At 44.7% G+C, this 21953-nt stretch overlaps 1 protein-coding gene across 1 annotated transcript in view; it reads right to left on the bottom strand.

The window, feature by feature from the left end:
* Window positions 1-841: 841 nt before the first annotated feature.
* The window catches only part of ADORA3 (adenosine A3 receptor), a 30657-nt gene continuing 9545 nt past the window's right edge, over window positions 842-21953 (bottom strand). The window contains exon 2 of the mRNA XM_069761722.1: window positions 842-1639. Within this exon, the coding sequence (XP_069617823.1) occupies window positions 1006-1639 (634 nt within the window). The 3' untranslated portion in view covers window positions 842-1005. The remainder of the gene's footprint in view (window positions 1640-21953) is intronic.

Below are 21953 nucleotides of genomic sequence, written 5' to 3'. Positions count from 1 at the left end.
TGTCGATTACTGACCATGGGGACGTAGCCATAGAGATGAGTGGATATTCACATGTTTCTTTTTTGGCCAGTCTGAATTTGTATGTTTTTATGTATTTACAGCTCTTTCACGTAAATTTTATTAGGCAAAGCTGCATACATATTCCATATCGTTGGTGGCCTTTTTGTTTTGCCGTTTTATTCATGTCACAACTTTGTGATTCTTAATCTATGACAGTGGTGTACCTACCATAGAGGAACACCAGTACAACTAAGATAGGACCCAATATCAGAAGGAAACCCAGCACTAAACTACTTCTCAAACCTGTCTCTTTTTTTCTACAGCTGCCGGGGGGGACTAAATTGGATGGAATATAAGAACTTCTATTGTCAGTCACTGATGAGAGGGGACGAAAAGAAACTGAAGGATGCGTCCTTCAGATTTAGATTTTAAAGTTGATAATCTTCAAGGACCCGACTGTTCCCTAGATTGGGATTCTGAAGTGCCATTTGAATGGAGTTTTGGTCCCACATGTGTACCCCCAAGATTGTTTGAGACTCTATGAAATAGCAGAGTTCAGCAATGGAATCCTGGTGCACATGAAGGACCATTCCTCCAAACATGATACGTCACAGCCCTGTTCTTGACACTGTTGTCTCTGCGATTGAACTCCAACAATTATGAAGTTATCACTTATTATCTGCCTGCCTGTATGTTCTTAGCTCCATGAAAAATACAAACATCCTGGATAACCATGTAAATGTTTGGCCACACCAAGGGGGCACTGAGTGCCTGGACATGGTTTCTTCAGTCATTCTGACAGACTCTCTTTAACATGAAAATTGTTTTAATTTTTTTTTTCAATCTTTGTTGTGATATTTATTCCTTACAGAATCCAACATGGTACAAAATATCCAGCTGCTGCTCCTCCCAAAATTATTATAAGTCCCTGTGCATGCATATTGTTGGCATATTGCTATCTGCATTTATCTGGATCAGTGTCTTATTGTCCTTTCTATTCCATGATCACTCCTGAGATATTTCATCCAGCGTATGCTCGCCACTTGAACTTTCAGCCAACCTAACTCTGTGTAGCAGGTATTCTTTTATGATCTGAATATAACTGTCTTTAAACTTTTTTATTTGAAAAGCGTAGATGATGGGATTCATTGCAGAGTTGGCATGAGACAGTAATATAGCAAAAAAGATGGCCGGCTGGAACACACTGGAATGTTTTATAGAAGGACTAAAAAGGATAAGGCAGTTTATTATGGACAGTGGCATCCAGCTAAGGACAAACAGCAACAAGACAATGGACAGAGATTTTGCCGTCTTGTATTCCTTGCCATAAAACAGTCCTTTGCCTTTGGTGTTGGATGTACCTTTTGCTAAATGTTTCCTGATCAGGTAGAAAATCTCAATATATAAACCCACCATAATCAACAAGGGGAGAAAAACCCATCCAAAAATATTGAAGTAAACCATGTAATCCATTCTCATAACACTTTCAAATTCACATTTTAGGTAATTTTTCTCTTCATCCTTTAATTTAGATCGATTGTTCCATCCAAACATTGGCACCATCCCCACTATGAGTGACACTGTCCAGACACAGCAGATCGATACGTAGATTCTCCTAAGGGTGATCACAGATTTGTACCTGTAACAGAAAACTGCTGTTAATCTTTGCCGTAAATCATTACTATCTTTTTACACTATTAAGATTTTACCTTTTATTTTGTAAGAAAGATAAGATTGTTTCATGAATGCTTGAGACAAATTGCTTGGCTTAATGTGTCGAAAAAGATGGTGCAAACAAAGCATAGATAATCATTTAAAGTGTTTATTTCAAGAACAAAATACATTTTAATTAATTGATCTTAGACTATAATAAGTTCGACAGTTGGATCTTATGTTAAATATTGTCAAAAAATAATCTTATAAATGTGCCCTGTGATATAATGGCTGTGTGTGACCATGCATATATATGGTCGGATATACCACAACTCCAGGGCAGGGGAGGAATCAAAACAGTGTACAAATATTACAGCAGGGGATCACACCGGTTTCTTTCTGAGATGTAAAGCAAGTTTTTAAACAAGGAGAGAAATGTTTTTCCTTACAGAAACCTGCATCTATGATCCCGTGCTGTCCTGTCTGTATACTCTTTTGCTTCCTCCCCTGCCCATGGTATGATAATAATAATAATAAATCTTTATTTTTATATAGCGCTAACATATTCCGCAGCGCTTTACAGTTTTGCACACATTATCATCACTGTCCCGTTGGGGCTCACAATCTAAATTTCCTATCAGTATGTCTTTGGAATGTGGGAGGAAACCGGAGTACCCGGAGGAAACCCACGCAAACACGGAGAGAACATACAAACTCTTTGCAGATGGTGTCCTTGGAGGGGTTCGAACCCAGGACTCCAGCGCTGCAAGGCTGCAGTGCTAACCACTGCGCCACCGTGCTGCCCATGATGATCAGACCATGTTCCTGTACGGTCAGACACAGCTATTACACAGTACAGCAGGGGCACATTTATAAGATTATCTCAGCACAGGAACATTTTTTTAACACATCAAACTGTGGAAATTATTTTTTTTGCAAGATCTATTTATTAAAGTGTTTTTTTGTTCATGGGGAAAAACTTCAAATTAATTGACTTCTTTGAATGCTAAATATTTTAAATTCCCATTAAATAAATGTTCCTCTGTTGTTCTTCTTGAAAATTAATAAAGAAATTGACAATTATTTATTTTAACCAGGATTATCGATACTCACTTCAACACTAAGCAATGACTGGACAGTGTCAGTCTATATATATTCCCAAATGGAATTACAGAGGAATTTCACATCACTGAGGTCTAAGAAAATTGTTATTTTAAGGGAGTTTTCTGTTGAACAAAATATACAGTACAGAGATATCCAGGATGAAAACCTCTTACAGAGTGCTCTGGACCTCAGACTTGGCCAAAAGTTCACCTTCCAACAAGACTTGGCTTCAGAACAACTCTGTGACCATTCTTGACTGGCCCGGCCAGAGCCCTGACCTAAACCCAATTGAGCATCTCTGGAGAGACCTGAAAATGGCTGTCCACCAACATTCACCATCCAACCTGACGGAACTGGAGAGGATCTGCAAGGAAGAATAGCAGAGGAGCCCCAAATCCAGGTGTGAAAAACTTGTTGCATCGTTCCCAAGAAAACTCATGGCTGTACTTGCTCAAAAGAATGCTTCTACTTAATACTGAGTAAAGGGTCTTAATAATTATAACCATGCGATATTTCAGTTTTTCTTTTTTTAGTAAATTTGCAAAAAGATGGGGTGCAGAGTGTACATTAATGTGAAAAAAATGAACTTTTTTGAATTTACCAAATGGCTGCAATGAAACAGAGTGAAAAATTTAAACGGGTCTGAATACTTTCCGTACCCACTGTACATAAATGAGCTGTAAATAGTCAATCACACAAAATAATATAATGAGGTGCCCCGTCACCTGTTTGCTGCACTGTCCTTTGTCCCAGCCTCCTTTATGTCTTGTCCTATGCTCAAAACAGGAGCTTTTATGTTTCAGCATGTGATTAGAGCACTGAGTGAAGGGGATTTGCTATCTGCTTATTTCAATACCTAAAAGTACCTGATGAAGGCTCCGGTGCGGAGCTGTAAATTGGTTTGGGATTGTGATCCTAAATTAAAGGCACTTATTTTAATTACCACATCCTCACTAACATCTTTGGCAGCGCACCAACATAACTTTTATACATATATATTTTTATATAGAAATACCTAGACCAACCACCTACTCTTTGCATCCAGTGTCTATTAAAGGGAAGGTATTAACATTTTGCGAACCGGACGGGAAGGAACGAATACCAGTAGATGGGGGCATCTGTCCTAATTGTGCTAAATTAGCAAACGATAAAACTTGCTATTACAGCTTAATTATGGATAATTTGGTTTGGCTAAAACCCCCTTTAAAGGGAATGCTAAGGTACTCTGAGAAACTATCAGCTTCCCCTTAAATACTGTCATTAATTACAATTAAATATTACTTTGTATATTGTTACAATAGTATCTCTACCACATTATCTATTTTGACTCAGTAATCTAGAAGTGCAGATCTGCATCCCAAAAGAAATATCCGTTATGGGCCACTGCAAACTCCTATTCTGTACCCTGCTTTTTACACACAAAAGGGAAATGTTTGTAAAGAATTATACATATGTTCAAAGAATTTACAAGAAATTAGATAAAGAGGTTTCACAACAACACAACAGGCTGTAACTTACAAAACTACAAATGTTCAACACCAAATAGAATTAGAGTTTGAAAAGGTTTGTTGTTTAGCTTTCTATTCAAAGAGGTTGTTTTTTAATGTGAATGACTAAGTATTTGTAAATGGAAAATACAACTGTGGCAGATATAGTTAAGTGGTGTGGTTACTTGGTAAATTCCCCCCTAACAGAACCCAGCATATCAAAACAAGAAATTGAAGCACGAGGGAGGTAATTTGCATATTGCCGATGCATTCTGGGAAGAGTGAAGAGTCACCACGAGTCTGAAGATCTTTGGGTTTAGCTGGATCAAGCAGCTTGAATAAAATTGTCAAACCAGGAATTGAATGTTGAAAGAGGTAATTTGTATATTCCAGATGCATTCTGGGAACAGTGAAGAGTCTCCGCAAGTCTGAAAATATTTGGGTGTAGCTGGATCAAGCTGCTTGAAGAAAAAAGCCAAATTGCTTGTCTGACAGAGCGCGAATCTTTACAACAATTCATTTTGTTCAATATGGAGAAGGAGATTACCCACATGGTGTTCTGCACTGTGCTATTATGTTTACAGACTTTTCAGAGGAAATGACAAAATGTATGTCCCAGAAATGCAAGCTTAAGACTCTGTTAGAGAAAAAGGTGCAGTCTTGAGGGAGAATAGCTACATAAGCTCAAAGAACATGAGGATTTTCTTGACAGAGCAGAATAATCTCTTCAGAATGTTGCAAGAGAAGAGCTTTTCAGTGTTCATGCAGAAGCTAATGGTAGAGAAAAATTACGAATGCAGAAGAAGAGAAATAGAAGCATGTGACTCAAAGAAGCATAAGGATGAGGAAGCAGTCAGCACCCATACCACAGGAGAACTGCCAGGCTCTCACACAGGACAACGACAAAGATATACATAAAATATTGCTTAAAATGATGTAATAAAGGACCTGGACATCCGCGTCTGATTGGTTGAGGCCGCCAGGCCTCGACCAATCAGCAACGGGCACAGTATCGACGTAGATGTCATAATGGTTGCCATGGTGACGATGATGTCATAAAGGTTGACTCGACCAATCAGCAACGGGCACAGTCTGCCGCGAATTCTGGAATCATCAGTGTCCATATACTACGGGGACATGCATATTCTAGAATACCCGATGCGTTAGAATCGGGCCACAATCTAGTCTATATATATAATTGTCTAAGGGTTTTTCTGTCTGTCTGTCTGTCCTGGAAATCTCGCGTCTCTGATTGGTCGAGGCCGCCTGGCCTCGACCAATCAGCAACGGGCACAGCATGGCGACGATGATGTCATAAAGGTTGCCTCGACCAATCAGCGACGGGCACAGTCTGCCACGAATTCGCCTCGACCAATCAGCGACGGGCGCAGTATCGACATAGATGTCATAATGGTTGCCATGGCGACGATGATGTCATAAAGGTTGCCTCGACCAATCAGCAACGGGCACAGTCTGCCGCGAATTCTGGAATCATTGTCCATATACTACGGGGACATGCATATTCTAGAATACCCGATGCGTTAGAATCGGGCCACAATCTAGTTTATTAGAAACAGACTTAACAGACTTAATTGTCTAAGGGTCACTTCCAACTGTCTGTCTTTCTGTCTTTCTTTCTGTCTGTCACGGATATTCATTGGTCGTGCCTCTGTCTCTCATGGAAATCCAAGTCGCTGATTGGTCGTGGCAAACCGCCCACGACCATTGCTACGACCAATCAGCGACGGCCATAGTCTGGCAGTGAAATGGCCGTTGCTTTACTGCCCTACAGTCAGCGCTGAGCGCTCACAATGGGTTAATGCCAATGTAAAACGGACCGCAGTGTAACGCACTCCATTAACGCTGCTATTAACCCTGTGTGACCAACTTTTTACTATTGATGCTGAGTATGCAGCATCAATAGTAAAAAGATCTAATGTTACAAAAATAGCAATAACAAAAAAAAAGATTATTCTCACCCTCCGACGTCGCGCTGTCCTCGGCAGTGCAAGCGGCAGGTTCCAGTGCCAAGGATGCAATGCGAGAAGGACCTGCCATGACGTCACGGTCATGTGACCGTAGATGTCATCACAGGTCCTATGCTGATACCAACCCTGGAACTGGAAGCTGCCGCATGCACCGCACACAGGTGCCAGGACTTCAAGGGCCCTTCGGAAGGTGAGTATATGTTTATTTTTTATTTTAAGTCTTTTTTAACCACGCATATAGTGCCCACATTGCTATATACTATGTGGGCTGTGTATACTACGTGGGCTGTGTTACATACTGCGTGGGCTCTGTTATATAGTACATCTCTGCTATATACTATCTAGCTGGGCAACGTGGCTGTGCAATATACTACGTGGCTCTGTTATATACTACGTGGCTGTGCAATATACTACTTAGCTATGCAATATACTACGTGCCTCTACAATATACTACGTGGCTATGTTATATACTACGTGGCTCTGCTATATAGTACGTCGCTGACCAATATACTACATAGCTGTGCAATACACTACGTAACTGTGTTATATACTACGTGGCCAGGGTCGGACTGGCCCACCGGGATACTGGTGAAATGCCTGGTGGGCCCCGACCCAGAGAGGAGGAGGAGGAGGAAAAAGAAAAAGAGACGCGAGCCCTTTAAATCTTCGGGTGGCCGACCGCCGCCACGACCAGGGGCCCCCCCGGTGCCAGCGCTGGCATTGGGCCCTCCTTCTAATACTCACCTCTCCTGGTTCCTGCGGCAGCTGGCTGCAGTGTCTTCAGCGCCCTCTGACTCTGCAACATCTCAGGGCAGAGGGTGCGATGACGTCATCACTGCGCACTCAGCCTCTCTGTCCTGAGCATTGCAGAGGCGGAGAGATGCTGAGTGCACCGGACCTGCGCTGGGAATGGGAGAGGTGAAGATTTTACTTTTTTTTTTCTTTATGTCAGACTCAGACAGTCTGGTAGTAATATGCTGGACACACTGCGGCAGATTGCTGGACACACTGGGGCAGATTGCTGGACACTGTCTGGGGGCAATGCTAGACACACTGGGACAATGCTGGAGACCCTGGGGCAGATTGCTGGACACACTGGGGCAATGCTGGACACTGGGGCAGATTGCTGGACACACTGGGGGCAGTGCTGGACATACTGGGGCAGATTGCTGGACACACTGGGGGTAATATGCTGGACACACTGGGGCAGATTGCTGGACAACCTGGGGGTAATATGCTGGACACACTGGGGGTAATATGCTTGGCACACTGGGGCAGATTGCTGGACACACTGGGGCAGATTGCTGGACACACTGTCTGGGGGCAATGCTGGAGACACAGGCAGATTGCTGGACACACTGGGGCAATGCTGGACACTGGGGCATATTGCTGGACACACTGTGGGCAATGCTGGACAATTGGACATACTGGGGCAGATTGCTGGACACACTGGGGGCAGTGCTGGACATACTGGGGCAGATTGCTGGACACACTGGGGGCAATGCTGGACACACTGGGGGTAATATGCTGGACACACTGGGGGTAATATGCTGGACACAGTGGGGCAGATTGCTGGACACAATGTCTGGGGGCAATGCTGGACACTCTGGGGCAATATGCTGGACATACTGGGGCAGATCTGGACACACTGGGGCAATATGCTGGACACACTGTCTGGGGGAAATGCCAGACACACTGGGGCAATATGCTTGACATACTGGGGAAGATTGCTGGACACACTGTCTGGGGGCAATGCTGGACATACTGGGGCAGATTGCTGGACACACTGTGGGTAATATGCTGGACACACTGGGGGTAATATGCTGGACACACTGGGGCAGATTGCTGGACACACTGTCTGGGGGCAATGCTGGACACTCTGGGGCAATATGCTGGACATACTGGGGCAGATTGTTGAACACACTGTCTGGGGGCAAATCTGGACACACTGGGTGAATATGCTGGACATACTGGGGCAGATTGCTGAACACACTGTCTGGGGGAAATGCTGGACACACTGGGGCAATATGCTTGACATACTGGGGAAGATTGCTGGACACACTGCCTGGGGGAAATACTGAACACACTGGGGCAATATGCTTGACATACTGGGGATGATTGCTGGACACACTGTCTGGGGGCAATGCTGGACATACTGGGGCAGATTGCTGGACACACTGGGGGTAATATGTTGGACACACTGGGGGTAATATGTTGGACACACTGGGGGTAATATGCTGGACACACTGGGGCAGATTACTGGACACACTGGGGCAGATTGCCAGACACACTGGGGCAGATTGCCAGACACACTGGGGCAGATTGCTGGACACACTGTCCGGGGGCAATACTGGACACACTGAGGCAATATGCTTGACTTACTGGGGCAGATTGCTGGACACACTGTCTGGGGGCAATGCTGGACACACTGGGGCAGATTGCTGGACACTGGAGCAATATGCTGGACATACTGGGGCAGGTTGCTGGACACACTGGGTGTAATATGCTGGACACACTAGGGGTAATATGCTGGACACACAGGGGCAGATTGCTGGACACACTGGGGGCAGGACTGGAGGCATGGGCAGAATGTAGATACGGGGCATGATTGGAGACACAGGGCAGAATGAAAGACATGGGGCAGGATTGGATCATGGGGCAGGATGGATACGATGGAGACAGATGGGGCAGGATGGGGAGATCATATGGGGTAGAATGGATACTCATGAGGGCAGGATGCGAGAACATATGGCTGGAGCCAGGAATGAGATAAACTGGGCCAGGGTGGGGAATATTATTACCATAGAGGCTAATTAACCCCTTTCTGACCGTTGACGTACTATCCCATCGAGGTGACCTGGGCCTATTTGACCCTCAATGGAATAGTACGTCATAGTGATCGGCCGCGCTCTCAGGGGGAGCGCGGCTGATCGCGGCCGGGTGTCAGCTGACTATCGCAGCTTACATCCGGCAATATGTGCCAGGAGTGGTCACGGACCGCCCCTGGCACATTAACCCTCGGCACACCGCGATCAAACACCTGCGGGCTTCCCTGAGACCTTCGCAGCAACGCAATCACATACCTCCGCCTCCTCCTCCTCCTTGCAGGCCCGGATCCAAAATGGCCACGGCATCTGGGTCCTGCAGGGAGGGAGGTGTGTTATGACCTGGTGGTCAGGACAATAATGGACCTGGTGGTTAAGAGCACACGGAACGACCTGATAGTTACTGATAATAAGGACGAGCTCTGGGACGTGGGAACTCTGCTAACCGCAATCCCTAATCCTATCAAACACACTAGAAATAGCCGTGGATTGCACCTAACGCTCCCTATGCAACTCGGCACAGCCTAAGGAACTAGCTAGCCCTGAAGATAGAAAAATAAAGCCTACCTTGCCTCAGAGAAATTCCCCAAAGGAAAAGGCAGCCCCCCACATATAATGACTGTGAGTAAAGATGAAAATACAAACACAGAGATTAAATAGATTTAGCAAAGTGAGGCCCGACTTACTGAACAGACCGAGGATAGGAAAGGTTACTTTGCGGTCAGCACAAAAACCTACAAAAAGACCACGCAGAGGGCTCCCTCTGCGTCCCAGAGCTTCCAGCAAGCAAGACAACAAATTAAATAGCAAGCTGGACAGAAAAATAGCAAACCAAAGAAATACAAGCTGGAACTTAGCTTTTGCTGGGAAGACAGGTCACAAGAACGATCCAGGAGTGAACTAGACCAATACTGGAACATTGACAGGTGGCGTGGAGCAAAGATCAAAGTGGAGTTAAATAGAGCGGCAGCTAACGAATTAACCTCGTCACCTGTGGAAGGAAACTCAGAAACACCCACCAGAGGAAGTCCATGGACAGAACCAGCCGAAGTACCATTCATGACCACAGGAGGGAGCCCGACAACAGAATTCACAACAGTACCCCCCCTTGAGGAGGGGTCACCGAACCCTCACCAGAGCTCCCAGGCCGACCAGGATGAGCCAAATGAAAGGCACGAACCAGATCGGCAGCATGAACATCAGAGGCAAAAACCCAGGAATTATCTTCCTGACCATAACCCTTCCACTTGACCAGGTACTGGAGTTTCTGTCTCGAAACACGAGAATCCAAAATCTTCTCCACCACATACTCCAACTCCCCCTCAACCAACACCAGGGCAGGAGGATCAACGGATGGAACCACAGGCGCCACGTATCTCCGCAACAATGACCATGGAACACATTATGGATGGCAAAAGAAGCAGGAAGGGCCAAACGAAATGACACAGGATTGATAACCTCAGAAATCTTATACGGACCAATGAAACGAGGTTTAAACTTAGGAGAGGAAACCTTCATAGGAACATAACGAGACGACAACCAAACCAAATCCCCAACACGAAGTCGGGGACCCACACAGCGCCGGCGGTTAGCGAAACGTTGAGCCTTCTCCTGGGACAATGTCAAATTGTCCACCACATGAGTCCAAATCTGCTGCAACCTATCCACCACAGTATCTACACCAGGACAGTCCGAAGACTCAACCTGCCCTGAAGAGAAACGAGGATGGAAACCAGAATTGCAGAAAAACGGCGAGACCAAAGTAGCCGAGCTGGCCCGATTATTAAGGGCGAACTCAGCCAACGGCAAAAAGGACACCCAATCATCCTGATCAGCAGAAACAAAGCATCTCAGATATGTTTCCAAAGTTTGATTCGTTCGTTCGGTTTGGCCATTTGTCTGAGGATGGAAAGCCGAGGAAAAAGACAAATCAATGCCCATCCTAGCACAAAAGGATCACCAAAACCTCGAAACAAACTGGGAACCTCTGTCAGAAACGATGTTCTCCGGGATACCATGTAAACGAACCACATGCTGGAAAAATAATGGCACCAAATCAGAGGAGGAAGGCAATTTAGACAAAGGTACCAAATGGACCATCTTAGAAAAGCGATCACAAACCACCCAAATGACCGACATCTTTTGAGAGACGGGGAGATCCGAAATAAAATCCATAGAAATATGCGTCCAGGGCCTCTTCGGGACCGGCAAGGGCAAAAGCAACCCACTGGCACGAGAACAGCAGGGCTTAGCCTGAGCACAAGTCCCACAGGACTGCACAAAAGAACGCACATCCCGTGACAAAGACGGCCACCAGAAGGATCTAGCCACCAAATCTCTGGTACCAAAGATTCCAGGATGCCCAGCCAACACTGAACAATGAATCTCAGAGATAACTCTACTAGTCCATCTATCAGGGACAAACAGTTTCTCCGCTGGGCAACGGTCAGGTCTATCAGCCTGAAATTTTTGCAGCACCCACCGCAAATCAGGGGAGATGGCAGACAAAATTACCCCCTCTTTGAGAATACCCGCCGGCTCAGGAACACCCAGAGAGTCAGGGACAAAACTCCTTGACAGGGCATCAGCCTTCACATTCTTAGAGCCCGGATGGTACGAAACCACAAAATCAAAACGGGAGAAAAATAACGACCATCAAGCCTGTCTCGGATTCAACCGTTTGGCAGACTCAAGATAAGTCAAATTCTTGTGATCTGTCAAGACCACCACGTGATGCTTGGCTCCTTCCAGCCAATGACGCCACTCCTCGAATGCCCACTTCATGGCCAACAACTCACGATTACCAACATCATAGTTACGCTCAGCAGGCGAAAACTTTCTAGAAAAGAAAGCACATGGCTTAATCACCGAGCCATCAGAACTTCTTTGCGACAAAACAGCCCCTGCTCCAATCTCAGAAGCATCAACCTCAACCTGAAACGGGAGCGAGACATCTGGCTGGCATAACACAGGGGCAAAAGAAAAACGACGCTTCAACTCCTGAAAAGCCTCTACAGCTGCAGAAGACCAATTGACCACATCAGCACCCTTCTTGGTCAAATCAGTCAACGGTTTAGCAACAGTAGAAAAATTAGCGGTGAAGCGCCGATAAAAATTAGCAAAGCCCAGGAACTTTTGCAGGCTCTTCACAGATGTCGGCTGAGTCCAATCGTAAATGGCCTGGACTTTAACAGGGTCCATCTCGATAGTAGAAGGGGAAAAAATGAACCCCAAAAATGAAACCTTCTGAACTCCAAAGAGACACTTTGACCCCTTCACAAACAAGGAATTCGCACGAAGGACCTGGAACACCATTCTGACCTGCTTCACATGAGACTCCCAATCATCCGAAAAGACCAAAATATCATCCAAATACACAATCAGGAATTTATCCAGGTCCTCTCGGAAGATGTCATGCATAAAGGACTGAAATACTGATGGAGCATTGGAAAGCCCGAATGGCATAACCAGGTACTCAAAATGGCCCTCGGGCGTATTAAATGCTGTTTTCCATTCATCGCCTTGTTTAATACGCACAAGATTATACGCCCCTCGAAGATCTATCTTGGTGAACCAACTAGCCCCTTTAATACGAGCAAACAAATCAGACAGCAACGGCAAAGGATACTGAAATTTGACTGTAATTTTATTAAGAAGGCGGTAATCAATACACGGTCTCAAAGAACCATCCTTCTTGGCCACAAAAAAGAACCCTGCTCCTAACGGTGATGACGACGGGCGAATATGGCCTTTCTCCAAGGACTCCTTTATATAACTGCGCATAGCGGCGTGCTCTGGCACAGATAAATTGAACAATCGGCCCTTAGGAAACTTACTACTAGGAATCAAATTAATTGCACAATCGCAATCCCTATGAGGAGGTAGGGCACTGGCTTTGCGCTCATCAAATACATCCCGATAATCCGACAAAAACTCTGGAACTTCAGAAGGAGTGGAAGACGAAATAGACAAAAATGGAACATCACCATGTGCCCCCTGGCAACCCCAGCTGGACACAGACATAGATTTCCAGTCCAATACTGGATTATGAACCTGTAGCCATGGCAACCCCAAAACGACCACATCATGCAGATTATGCAACACCAGAAAGCGGATATCCTCCTGATGTGCAGGAGCCATGCACATTGTCAATTGGGTCCAGTACTGAGGCTTATTCTTGGCCAAAGGCGTAGCATCAATTCCTCTCAATGGAATAGGATACTGCAAGGGCTCCAAGAAAAAACCACAGCGCCTAGCATACTCCAAGTCCATCAAATTCAGGGCAGCGCCTGAATCCACAAATGCCATAACAGAATAGGATAACAAAGAGCAAATCAGAGTAACAGACAATAGAAATTTAGACTGTACCGTACCAATGGTGGCAGACCTAGCGAACCGCTTAGTGCGCTTAGGACAATCGGAGATAGCATGAGAGGAATCACCACAGTAAAAACATAGCCCATTCCGACGTCTGTGTTCCTGCCGTTCAGCTCTGGTCAAAGTCCTATCACATTGCATAGGCTCAGGCCCATGCTCAGATAGTACCGCCAAATGGTGCACAGCTTTACGCTCACGCAAGCGTCGATCAATCTGAATGGCCAAGGACATAGACTCATTCAGACCAGCAGGCATGGGAAACCCCACCATGACATCCTTAAGGGCTTCAGAGAGACCCTTTCTGAAGATTGCTGCCAGGGCACATTCATTCCACTGAGTGAGCACAGACCACTTTCTAAACTTCTGACAATATATCTCCGCTTCATCCTGACACAGAGCCAACAAGATTTTCTCTGCATGATCCACTGAATTAGGTTCGTCATAAAGCAATCCAAGCGCCAGGAAAAACGCATCAACATCACGCAATGCCGGATCTCCTGGCGCAAGGGAAAATGCCCAGTCTTGAGGGTCACTACGTAACAAAGAAATAATGATCTTTACTTGTTGAACAGGGTCACCTGAGGAGCGAGGTTTCAAGGCAAGAAACAATTTACAATTATTTTTGAAATTCAAGAACTTAGATCTATCACCAAAAAACAAATCAGGAATTGGAATCCTAGGCTATGACATCGGATTCCGAACCACAGAATCTTGAATGTTTTGTACCCTTGTAGTGAGATTATCCATCCAAGAGGACAGACCTTGAATGTCCATGTTTACACCAGTGTCCTGAACCACCCAGAGGTAAAGGGGAAAAGAGAGACAAAACACACTGCAAAGAAAAAAAAATGGTCTCAGAACTTCTCTTATCCCTCTATTGAGATGCATTAGTACTTTGGGCCACCTGTACTGTTATGACCTGGTGGTCAGGACAATAATGGACCTGGTGGTTAAGAGCACACGGAACAACCTGATAGTTACTGATAATAAGGACGAGCTCTGGGACGTGGGAACTCTGCTGACCGCAATCCCTAATCCTATCAAACACACTAGAAATAGCTGTGGATTGCACCTAACGCTCCCTATGCAACTCGGCACAGCCTAAGGAACTAGCTAGCCCTGAAGATAGAAAAATAAAGCCTACCTTGCCTCAGAGAAATTCCCCAAAGGAAAAGGCAGCCCCCCACATATAATGACTGTGAGTAAAGATGAAAATACAAACACAGAGATTAAATAGATTTAGCAAAGTGAGGCCCGACTTACTAAACAGACCGAGGATAGGAAAGGTTACTTTGCGGTCAGCACAAAAACCTACAAAAAGACCACGCAGAGGGCGCAAAAAGACCCTCCGCACCGACTCACGGTGCGGAGGCGCTCCCTCTGCGTCCCAGAGCTTCCAGCAAGCAAGACAACAATAAAAATAACAAGCTGGACAGAAAAATAGCAAACCAAAGAAATACAAGCTGGAACTTAGTTTCTGCTGGGAAGACAGGTCACAAGAACGATCCAGGAGTGAACTAGACCAATATTGGAACATTGACCGGTGGCGTGGAGCAAAGATCTAAGTGGAGTTAAATAGAGTAGCAGCTAACGAATTAACCTCGTCACCTGTGGAAGGAAACTCAGAAACACCCACCAGAGGAAGTCCATGGACAGAACCAGCCGAAGTACCATTCATGACCACAGGAGGGAGCCCGACAACAGAATTCACAACAGAGGTGGCTTACCAAGTGCCTGCTCAGAGCAGGCGCTTGGTAAGCCTGCAGTGCTGTAAGTCAGATCGCTGATCTAACAGAGTGCTGTGCAAGCTGTCAGATCAGCGATCTGTGATGTCCCCCCCGGGACAAAGTAAAAAAGTTAAAAAATAAATTTCCACATGTGTAAAAAAAAAAAAAAAATTCCTAAATAAAGAAAAAAAATATATATTATTCCCATAAATACATTTCTTTATCTAAATAAAAAAAACAAACAATAAAAGTACACATATTTAGTATCGCCACGTCCGTAATGACCCAACCTATAAAACTGTCCCACTAGTTAACCCCTTCAGTAAACACCGTAAGAAAAAAAAAACGAGGCAAAAAACAACGCTTTATTATCATACCGCAGAACAAAAAGTGGAATAACACACGATCAAAAAGACAGATATAAATAACCTTGGTACCACTGAAAACTTCATCTTGTCCTGCAAAAAATAAGCTGCCATGCAGCATCATCAGCAAAAAAATAAAAAAGTTATAGTCCTCAGAATAAAGTGATGCAAAAATAATTATTTTTTCTATAAAATAGTTTTTATCGTATAAAAGCACCAAAACATAAAAAAATGATATAAATGAGGTATCGCTGTAATCGTCCTGACCCGAAGAATAAAACTGCTTTATCAATTTTTCCAAACGCGGAACGGTATAAACGCCTCCCCCAAAAGAAATTCATGAATAGCTGGTTTTTGGTCATTCTGCCTCACAAAAATCGGAATAAAAAGTGATTAAGAACTGTTACGTGTCCGAAAATGTTACCAATAAAAACGGCAACTCGTCCCGCAAAAAACAAGACCTCACATGACTCTGTGGACTCAAATATGGAAAACTTGTAGCTCTCAAAATGTGGTAATGCAAAAAATATTTTTTGCAATAAAAAGCGTCTTTCAGTGTGTGACGGCTGCCAATCATAAAAATCCGCTAAAAAACCCGCTATAAAAGTAAATCAAACCTCCTTCATCACCCCCTTAGTTAGGGAAAAATTAAAAATTTTTAAAAATATATTTATTTCCATTTTCCCATTAGAGTTAGGGCTAGGATTAGGGCTAGGGTTAGGGTTAGTGCTAGGGTTTGGGCTAGAGTTAGGGCTAGGGTTAGGGCTAGGGCTAAGGTTAGGGTTAGGGTTGGGTCTAGGGTTAAGGCTACAGTTAAAGTTGGGGCTAAAGTTAGGGTTAGGGTTGGGGCTAAAGTTAGGGTTAGGGTTTGGATTACGTTTACGGTTGGAAATAGGGTTGGGATTAGAGTTAGGGGTGTGGTTAGGGTTACCATTGGGATTAGGGTTAGGGGTGTTTGGATTAGGGTTTCAGTTATAATTGGGGGGTTTCCACTGTTTAGGCACATCAAGGGCTCTCCAAACGCGACATGGCGTCCGATCTCAATTCCAGCCAATTCTGCGTTGAAAAAGTAAAACAGTGCTCCTTCCCTTCCGAGCTCTCCCGTGTGCACAAACAGTGGTTTACCCCCACATATAGGGTATCGGCGTACTCAGGACAAATTGTACAACAACTTTTGGGGTCCATTTTCTCCTGTTACCCTTGGTAAAATAAAACAAATTGGAGCTGAAGTAAATTTTTTGTGAAAAAAAGTTAAATGTTCATTTTTATTTAAACATTCCAAAAATTCCTGTGACAGGCAGTTCAGGAGGCTTTCCGGCACCTGCTCTCAGCAGGCACTGACAGGCCGCCTCCCTGCAGGACCCAGAAGGACCCCGTGGCAATTTTGTATCCGGGGGCCTGCAGGGAGGAGACAGGAAGAGACACGCTTTTCTGAAGGTCTCAGGGAAGCACGCAGGGAGCCTCTTTCCTGCGCGATGCTTCCCTATGGCACCGAAGTGCTGCGATCATGTTTGATCGCAGTGTACTGGGGGTTAAAGTGCCGGGAGCGGTCCGTGACCGATCCTGGCACATAGTTCCGGATGTCAGCTGTGATAATCAGCTGACACCCAGCCACGATCGGCCGCGCTCCCCTTGTGAGCGTGGCTGATCGCTTATGATGTACTATCCCGTCCATGGGAATTAAGTCCCAGGTCACATGGACGGGATAGTACGTCCAATGGTAGAAAGGGGTTAAACACTTGCTAAAAAGAAAAAAAAAAGGGACAGCACCTTGGAGGACGGCACCCTGGAGGACGTCCTTCCTTGACCTATAGCGGGACAGGATCATAGAGAGGTTAAAAGGACCCTCCCACCTCCACCCTCCAGTGTTGTTTCAAAGTACCACCGAAGGATGGAAATAAATGGTCTATACATGCCCTTACAAACACGTGTGTAGTAAACCCTTTAACGCCTCCATCTTAATTTCGAGCCATGGTGACCCAAAGGATGAACGATCTGCCAGTAGCTTAATCCCGTGCAAGCCTAAAAAGGGAACATAAGGGAGGGAACTATGGGTGCTGTCCTGAGGGACTACCTGGAAACCGAATTACCGGTAAGTGTAATTCCCTTTTTCCATTACGTCCCTCAGGCCAGCACCCTGGAGAATACCAAAGCAACTCTCCCAGGGTGGGTACAGAAGCCAGGAATCAAAGTCCAAGGCAAAAACCGGACTAGATGATAAATAAATGATCTGAAAGATCAGAAAAACCATAGATATCTAAAGAGATCTGCAAAGAGAATCACCGTAGTGTCTGATATACATCTATAATGGCCAATTTCAGTATGAAATGTGGTAAACGAAATAAGCATCAGAAGTAGAGAGTGAAATACACCCATTGTACTCCAATACCAATAATGAACCACAGCAAGTTATTTATTGTGATAGATACTTATAGACATCACAGCCCCAGAATAGGGTTAGAAAACTTTATTGCCCAGCAAAATATGGTGATAGTCCCAGCCACCACACCATGAGGACTGTACCGACCAATAATAAGCTCCATGTGCTTATAACAGGACTGTTCCTTCATCGGTCCTTCTGGGCTCAGGTTAAACCTTGGTTACAGACCAGCTTACCATACTACAAGGAGACCTGCAGGACAGAGGCTCTGGACTGCGGGAAGATCAAACCAATAATAGTTAGTACATGGATAATGGCAGAGCATTGGGATGTACGCACATTACTCATCCAGGAGATCACGTCTATTCCAAATCCTTAGATGTCTAACCCCAAGTAAGGGTTAAATATTGTTGAAACTAAGGAATACACCATCCGGTAGGTAATATCTCCTGCCATTACCAACGTCGGGCTTCTCATTAGAAGCGCTGAAAGAAACGTGGATCATTACTCCTGTTTTACTGATGTTAGACACAGGGAGTCTGGACTCTGAATCGATGAAGGTGGTCTCTCATACAACGTCCCTGTAGGGACAGGAAAAACACTGGAGGGTGGAGGTGGGAGGGTCCTTTTAACCTCTCTATGATCCTGTCCCGCTATAGGTCAAGGAAGGACGTCATCCAGGGTGCTGGCCTGAGGGACGTAATGGAAAAGTGTATTAAATGGAACGAGAAGGGTATATCTAAGAAGAATATAATGCTATCTTCAGGGAATGCAGGGCAAGCTGAAGTCAGTATGAAGAGAAGCTTGCAATGGAGACCAAAAGCAATAAAAAGGGATTTTGGGGGTAGCAGTATGTAAAAATAAAAAGAAAGTCAAAGATGCTATAGGAGTTTTACAGGATGAAAAGGGTGAAGTGGTAAAAAATGATGTTGAAAAGGTTGAACCTTTAAATTCCTATTTTGCATCTGTGTTTTTTAAGAAAGCAAATGTAACATCAACTGATCCTTAAACAGTTCATAATTTTATAAATAAATACGCATGTTTACAGGATGTACAATAAATGCTGGATTGGTTTTGGTCCGACTTTTATGTTTCATACCAATTCCTATAACAGAGCAATGTGCCTTTTTCCTAATACTGACTATTATAATATCATTTCATATGAGCAAGAGTTTGGGTTTTTTCCCCTAAAGTTTCCAGTTTACTGTAAAGACACCTACAATGGATCTTTTACCAAGGTGTGATGTCCATGTAAAAGCAGGGAATTGTTGAGACAGGTCAGTATTGATCCGGGACTTTATTCTGATTTCCATATTTGGATTCAGGGCCACCATCAGGGCATTACTGCCCTTATTGGCCTATGGGTCCAATCAGGAGGGGGCCCGGTGCGGGCACCCTTCATCACCAGGCCCCAGGGGCAGGATTCGGCCGTTCGCTCACTGAATGTGGGTCCTCAGATGTATGTTATGTTAAAATTTATTGCCACGCAGGACCCGCTTCCTGCATTGCAATATGAGCCGCCAGTCAATCAGAGGCTGGCAGCTGATGTTGCCGCTCACGTCGCCTGCGTAGGAAGTCACTCTCATGCATCGGTGGGTCTGCGCATTAAATGGTTGAGGAAGAGGACGTTGCTGGACCATGGCCAGGTTAGGAGAACCCTTTTTTCTTTTCTACTGAAATCCACAATATGGAGAGACAGGATGGAGACATATAGTCTCCCAAAAGTTGTTGTCCAATTTGTCCTGAGTACGCTGATACCCCATATGTGCGGGGGAACCACTGTTTGGGCGCATGGCAGAGCTCGGAAGGGAAGGAGCGCCATTTGGAATACAGACTTAGATGGATTGATCTGCAGGCGTCACGTTGCATTTGCAGAGCCCCTGATGTACCCAAACAGTACAAACCCCCCACAAGTGACCTCATATTGGAAACTAGACCTCCCAAGGAACTTATCTAGATGTGTTGTGAGAACTTTGAACCCCCAAGTGTTTCACTACAGTTTATAACGCAGAACCGTGAAAATAAAAATTATTTTTTTTTTCACAAAAATGATTTTTTAGCCCCCAGTTTTGTATTTTCACAAGGGTAACAGGATAAATTGGACCCCAAAAGCTGTTGTCCAATTTGTCCGGAGTATGCTGATACCCCATATGTGGGGGGGAACCACTGTTTGGGCGCATGGCAGAGCTCGGAAGGGAAGGAGCGCCATTTGGAAAGCAGACTTAGATGGATTGGTCTGCAGGCGTCACATTGTATTTGCAGAGCCCCTGATGTACCCAAACAGTAGAAAACCCCCACAGGTGACCCCATATTGGAAACTAGACCTCCCAAGAAACTTATCTAGATGTGTTGTGAGAACTTTGAACCCCCAAGTGTTTCACTGCAGTTTACAACGCAGAGCCGTGAAAATAAAAAAATCTTATTTTTCCCACAAAAATGATTTTTAGCCCCCCAAATTTTTATTTTCCCTAGGATAACAAGAGAACTTGGACCCCAAAAGTTGTTGTACAATTTGTCCTGAGTATGCTGATACCCCATATGTTGGGGTGAACCCCTGTTTGGGCGCATCGGAGAGCTCGGAAGGGAAGGAGCACTGTTTTACTTTTTCAACGCAGAATTGGCTGGAATTGAGATCGGACGCCATGTCGCATTTGGAAAGCCCCTGATGTGCCTGAACAGTGGAAACTCCCCAATTCTACCAGAAACCCTAATCCAACAACACCCCTAATCCTAATCCCAACAGTAACCCTAACCACACCCCTAACCCTGACACACCCCTAATTCTAATCCCAACCCTAATCCCAACCGTAAATGTAATCCAAACCCTAACCCTAATTTTATTTTTCAAAAACCTGACCGGCACATCCAAACATAGACTCAGTGTGAACAGGTGCTGAACCTAGAGTCACCAACTCGTATATAGTTAAGTAAATAAGGCAGCACACTGCAGCACTAGAACATACAAACTTGAAAAACGAAATTTGAACTGCATTACTGCACTAGAAATATGAAAAATGAGAGCTTTTAGCGCATAAAAATGGCCAATTTTGTGTACCTGGTAGCCCCGTTACGGCATCTCTCTTATACCAGGTCCTAAACTTGCCTTACCTCGCTGAGAATAAACGTCTCCATCTGAATGGGTACATGTGAAAACCTCTTACTAGACTAAAATTCTCTCTCTCTGTGGAGGGGTATTGGACCTGCTGTAATTAAAACACCTGAAGCTAGGAGGCGGAGTGCACGATCAGAAGGCTAAAGAATACATTTCAAAAACCTGACCGGCACATCCAAACATAGACTCAGTGTGAACAGGTGCTGAACCTAGAGTCGCCAACTCGTATATAGTTAAGTAAATAAGGCAGCACACTGCAGCGCTAGAACATACAAACTTGAAAAACGAAATTTGAACTGCATTACTGCACTAGAAATATGAAAAATGAGAGCTTTTAGCGCATAAAAATGGCCAATTTTATGTGTACCTGGTAGCCCCGTTACGGCATCTCTCTTATACCAGGTCCTAAACTTGCCTTACCTCGCTGAGAATAAACGTCTCCATCTGAATGGGTACATGTGAAAACCTCTTACTAGACTAAAATTCTCTCTCTCTGTGGAGGGGTATTGGACCTGCTGTAATTAAAACACCTGAAGCTAGGAGGCGGAGTGCACGATCAGAAGGCTAAAGAATACATTTCAAAAACCTGACCGACACATCCAAACATAGACTCAGTGTGAACAGGTGCTGAACCTAGAGTCACCAACTCGTGTATAGTTAAGTAAATAAGGCAGCACACTGCAGCGCTAGAACATACAAACTTGAAAAACGAAATTTGAACTGCATTACTGCACTAGAAATATGAAAAATGAGAGCTTTTAGCGCATAAAAATGGCCAATTTTATGTGTACCTGGTAGCCCCGTTATGGCATCTCTCTTATACCAGGTCCTAAACTTGCCTTACCTCGCTGAGAATAAACGTCTCCATCTGAATGGGTACATGTGAAAACCTCTTACTAGACTAAAATTCTCTCTCTCTGTGGAGGGGTATTGGA

The sequence above is a fragment of the Ranitomeya imitator genome, chromosome 3, assembly GCF_032444005.1.
Source record: "Ranitomeya imitator isolate aRanImi1 chromosome 3, aRanImi1.pri, whole genome shotgun sequence".
Lineage (NCBI taxonomy): Eukaryota > Metazoa > Chordata > Amphibia > Anura > Dendrobatidae > Ranitomeya > Ranitomeya imitator.
The sequence above is the reverse complement of the archived record's forward strand: the minus strand, read 5'-3'. Positions and strand labels throughout refer to the sequence as shown.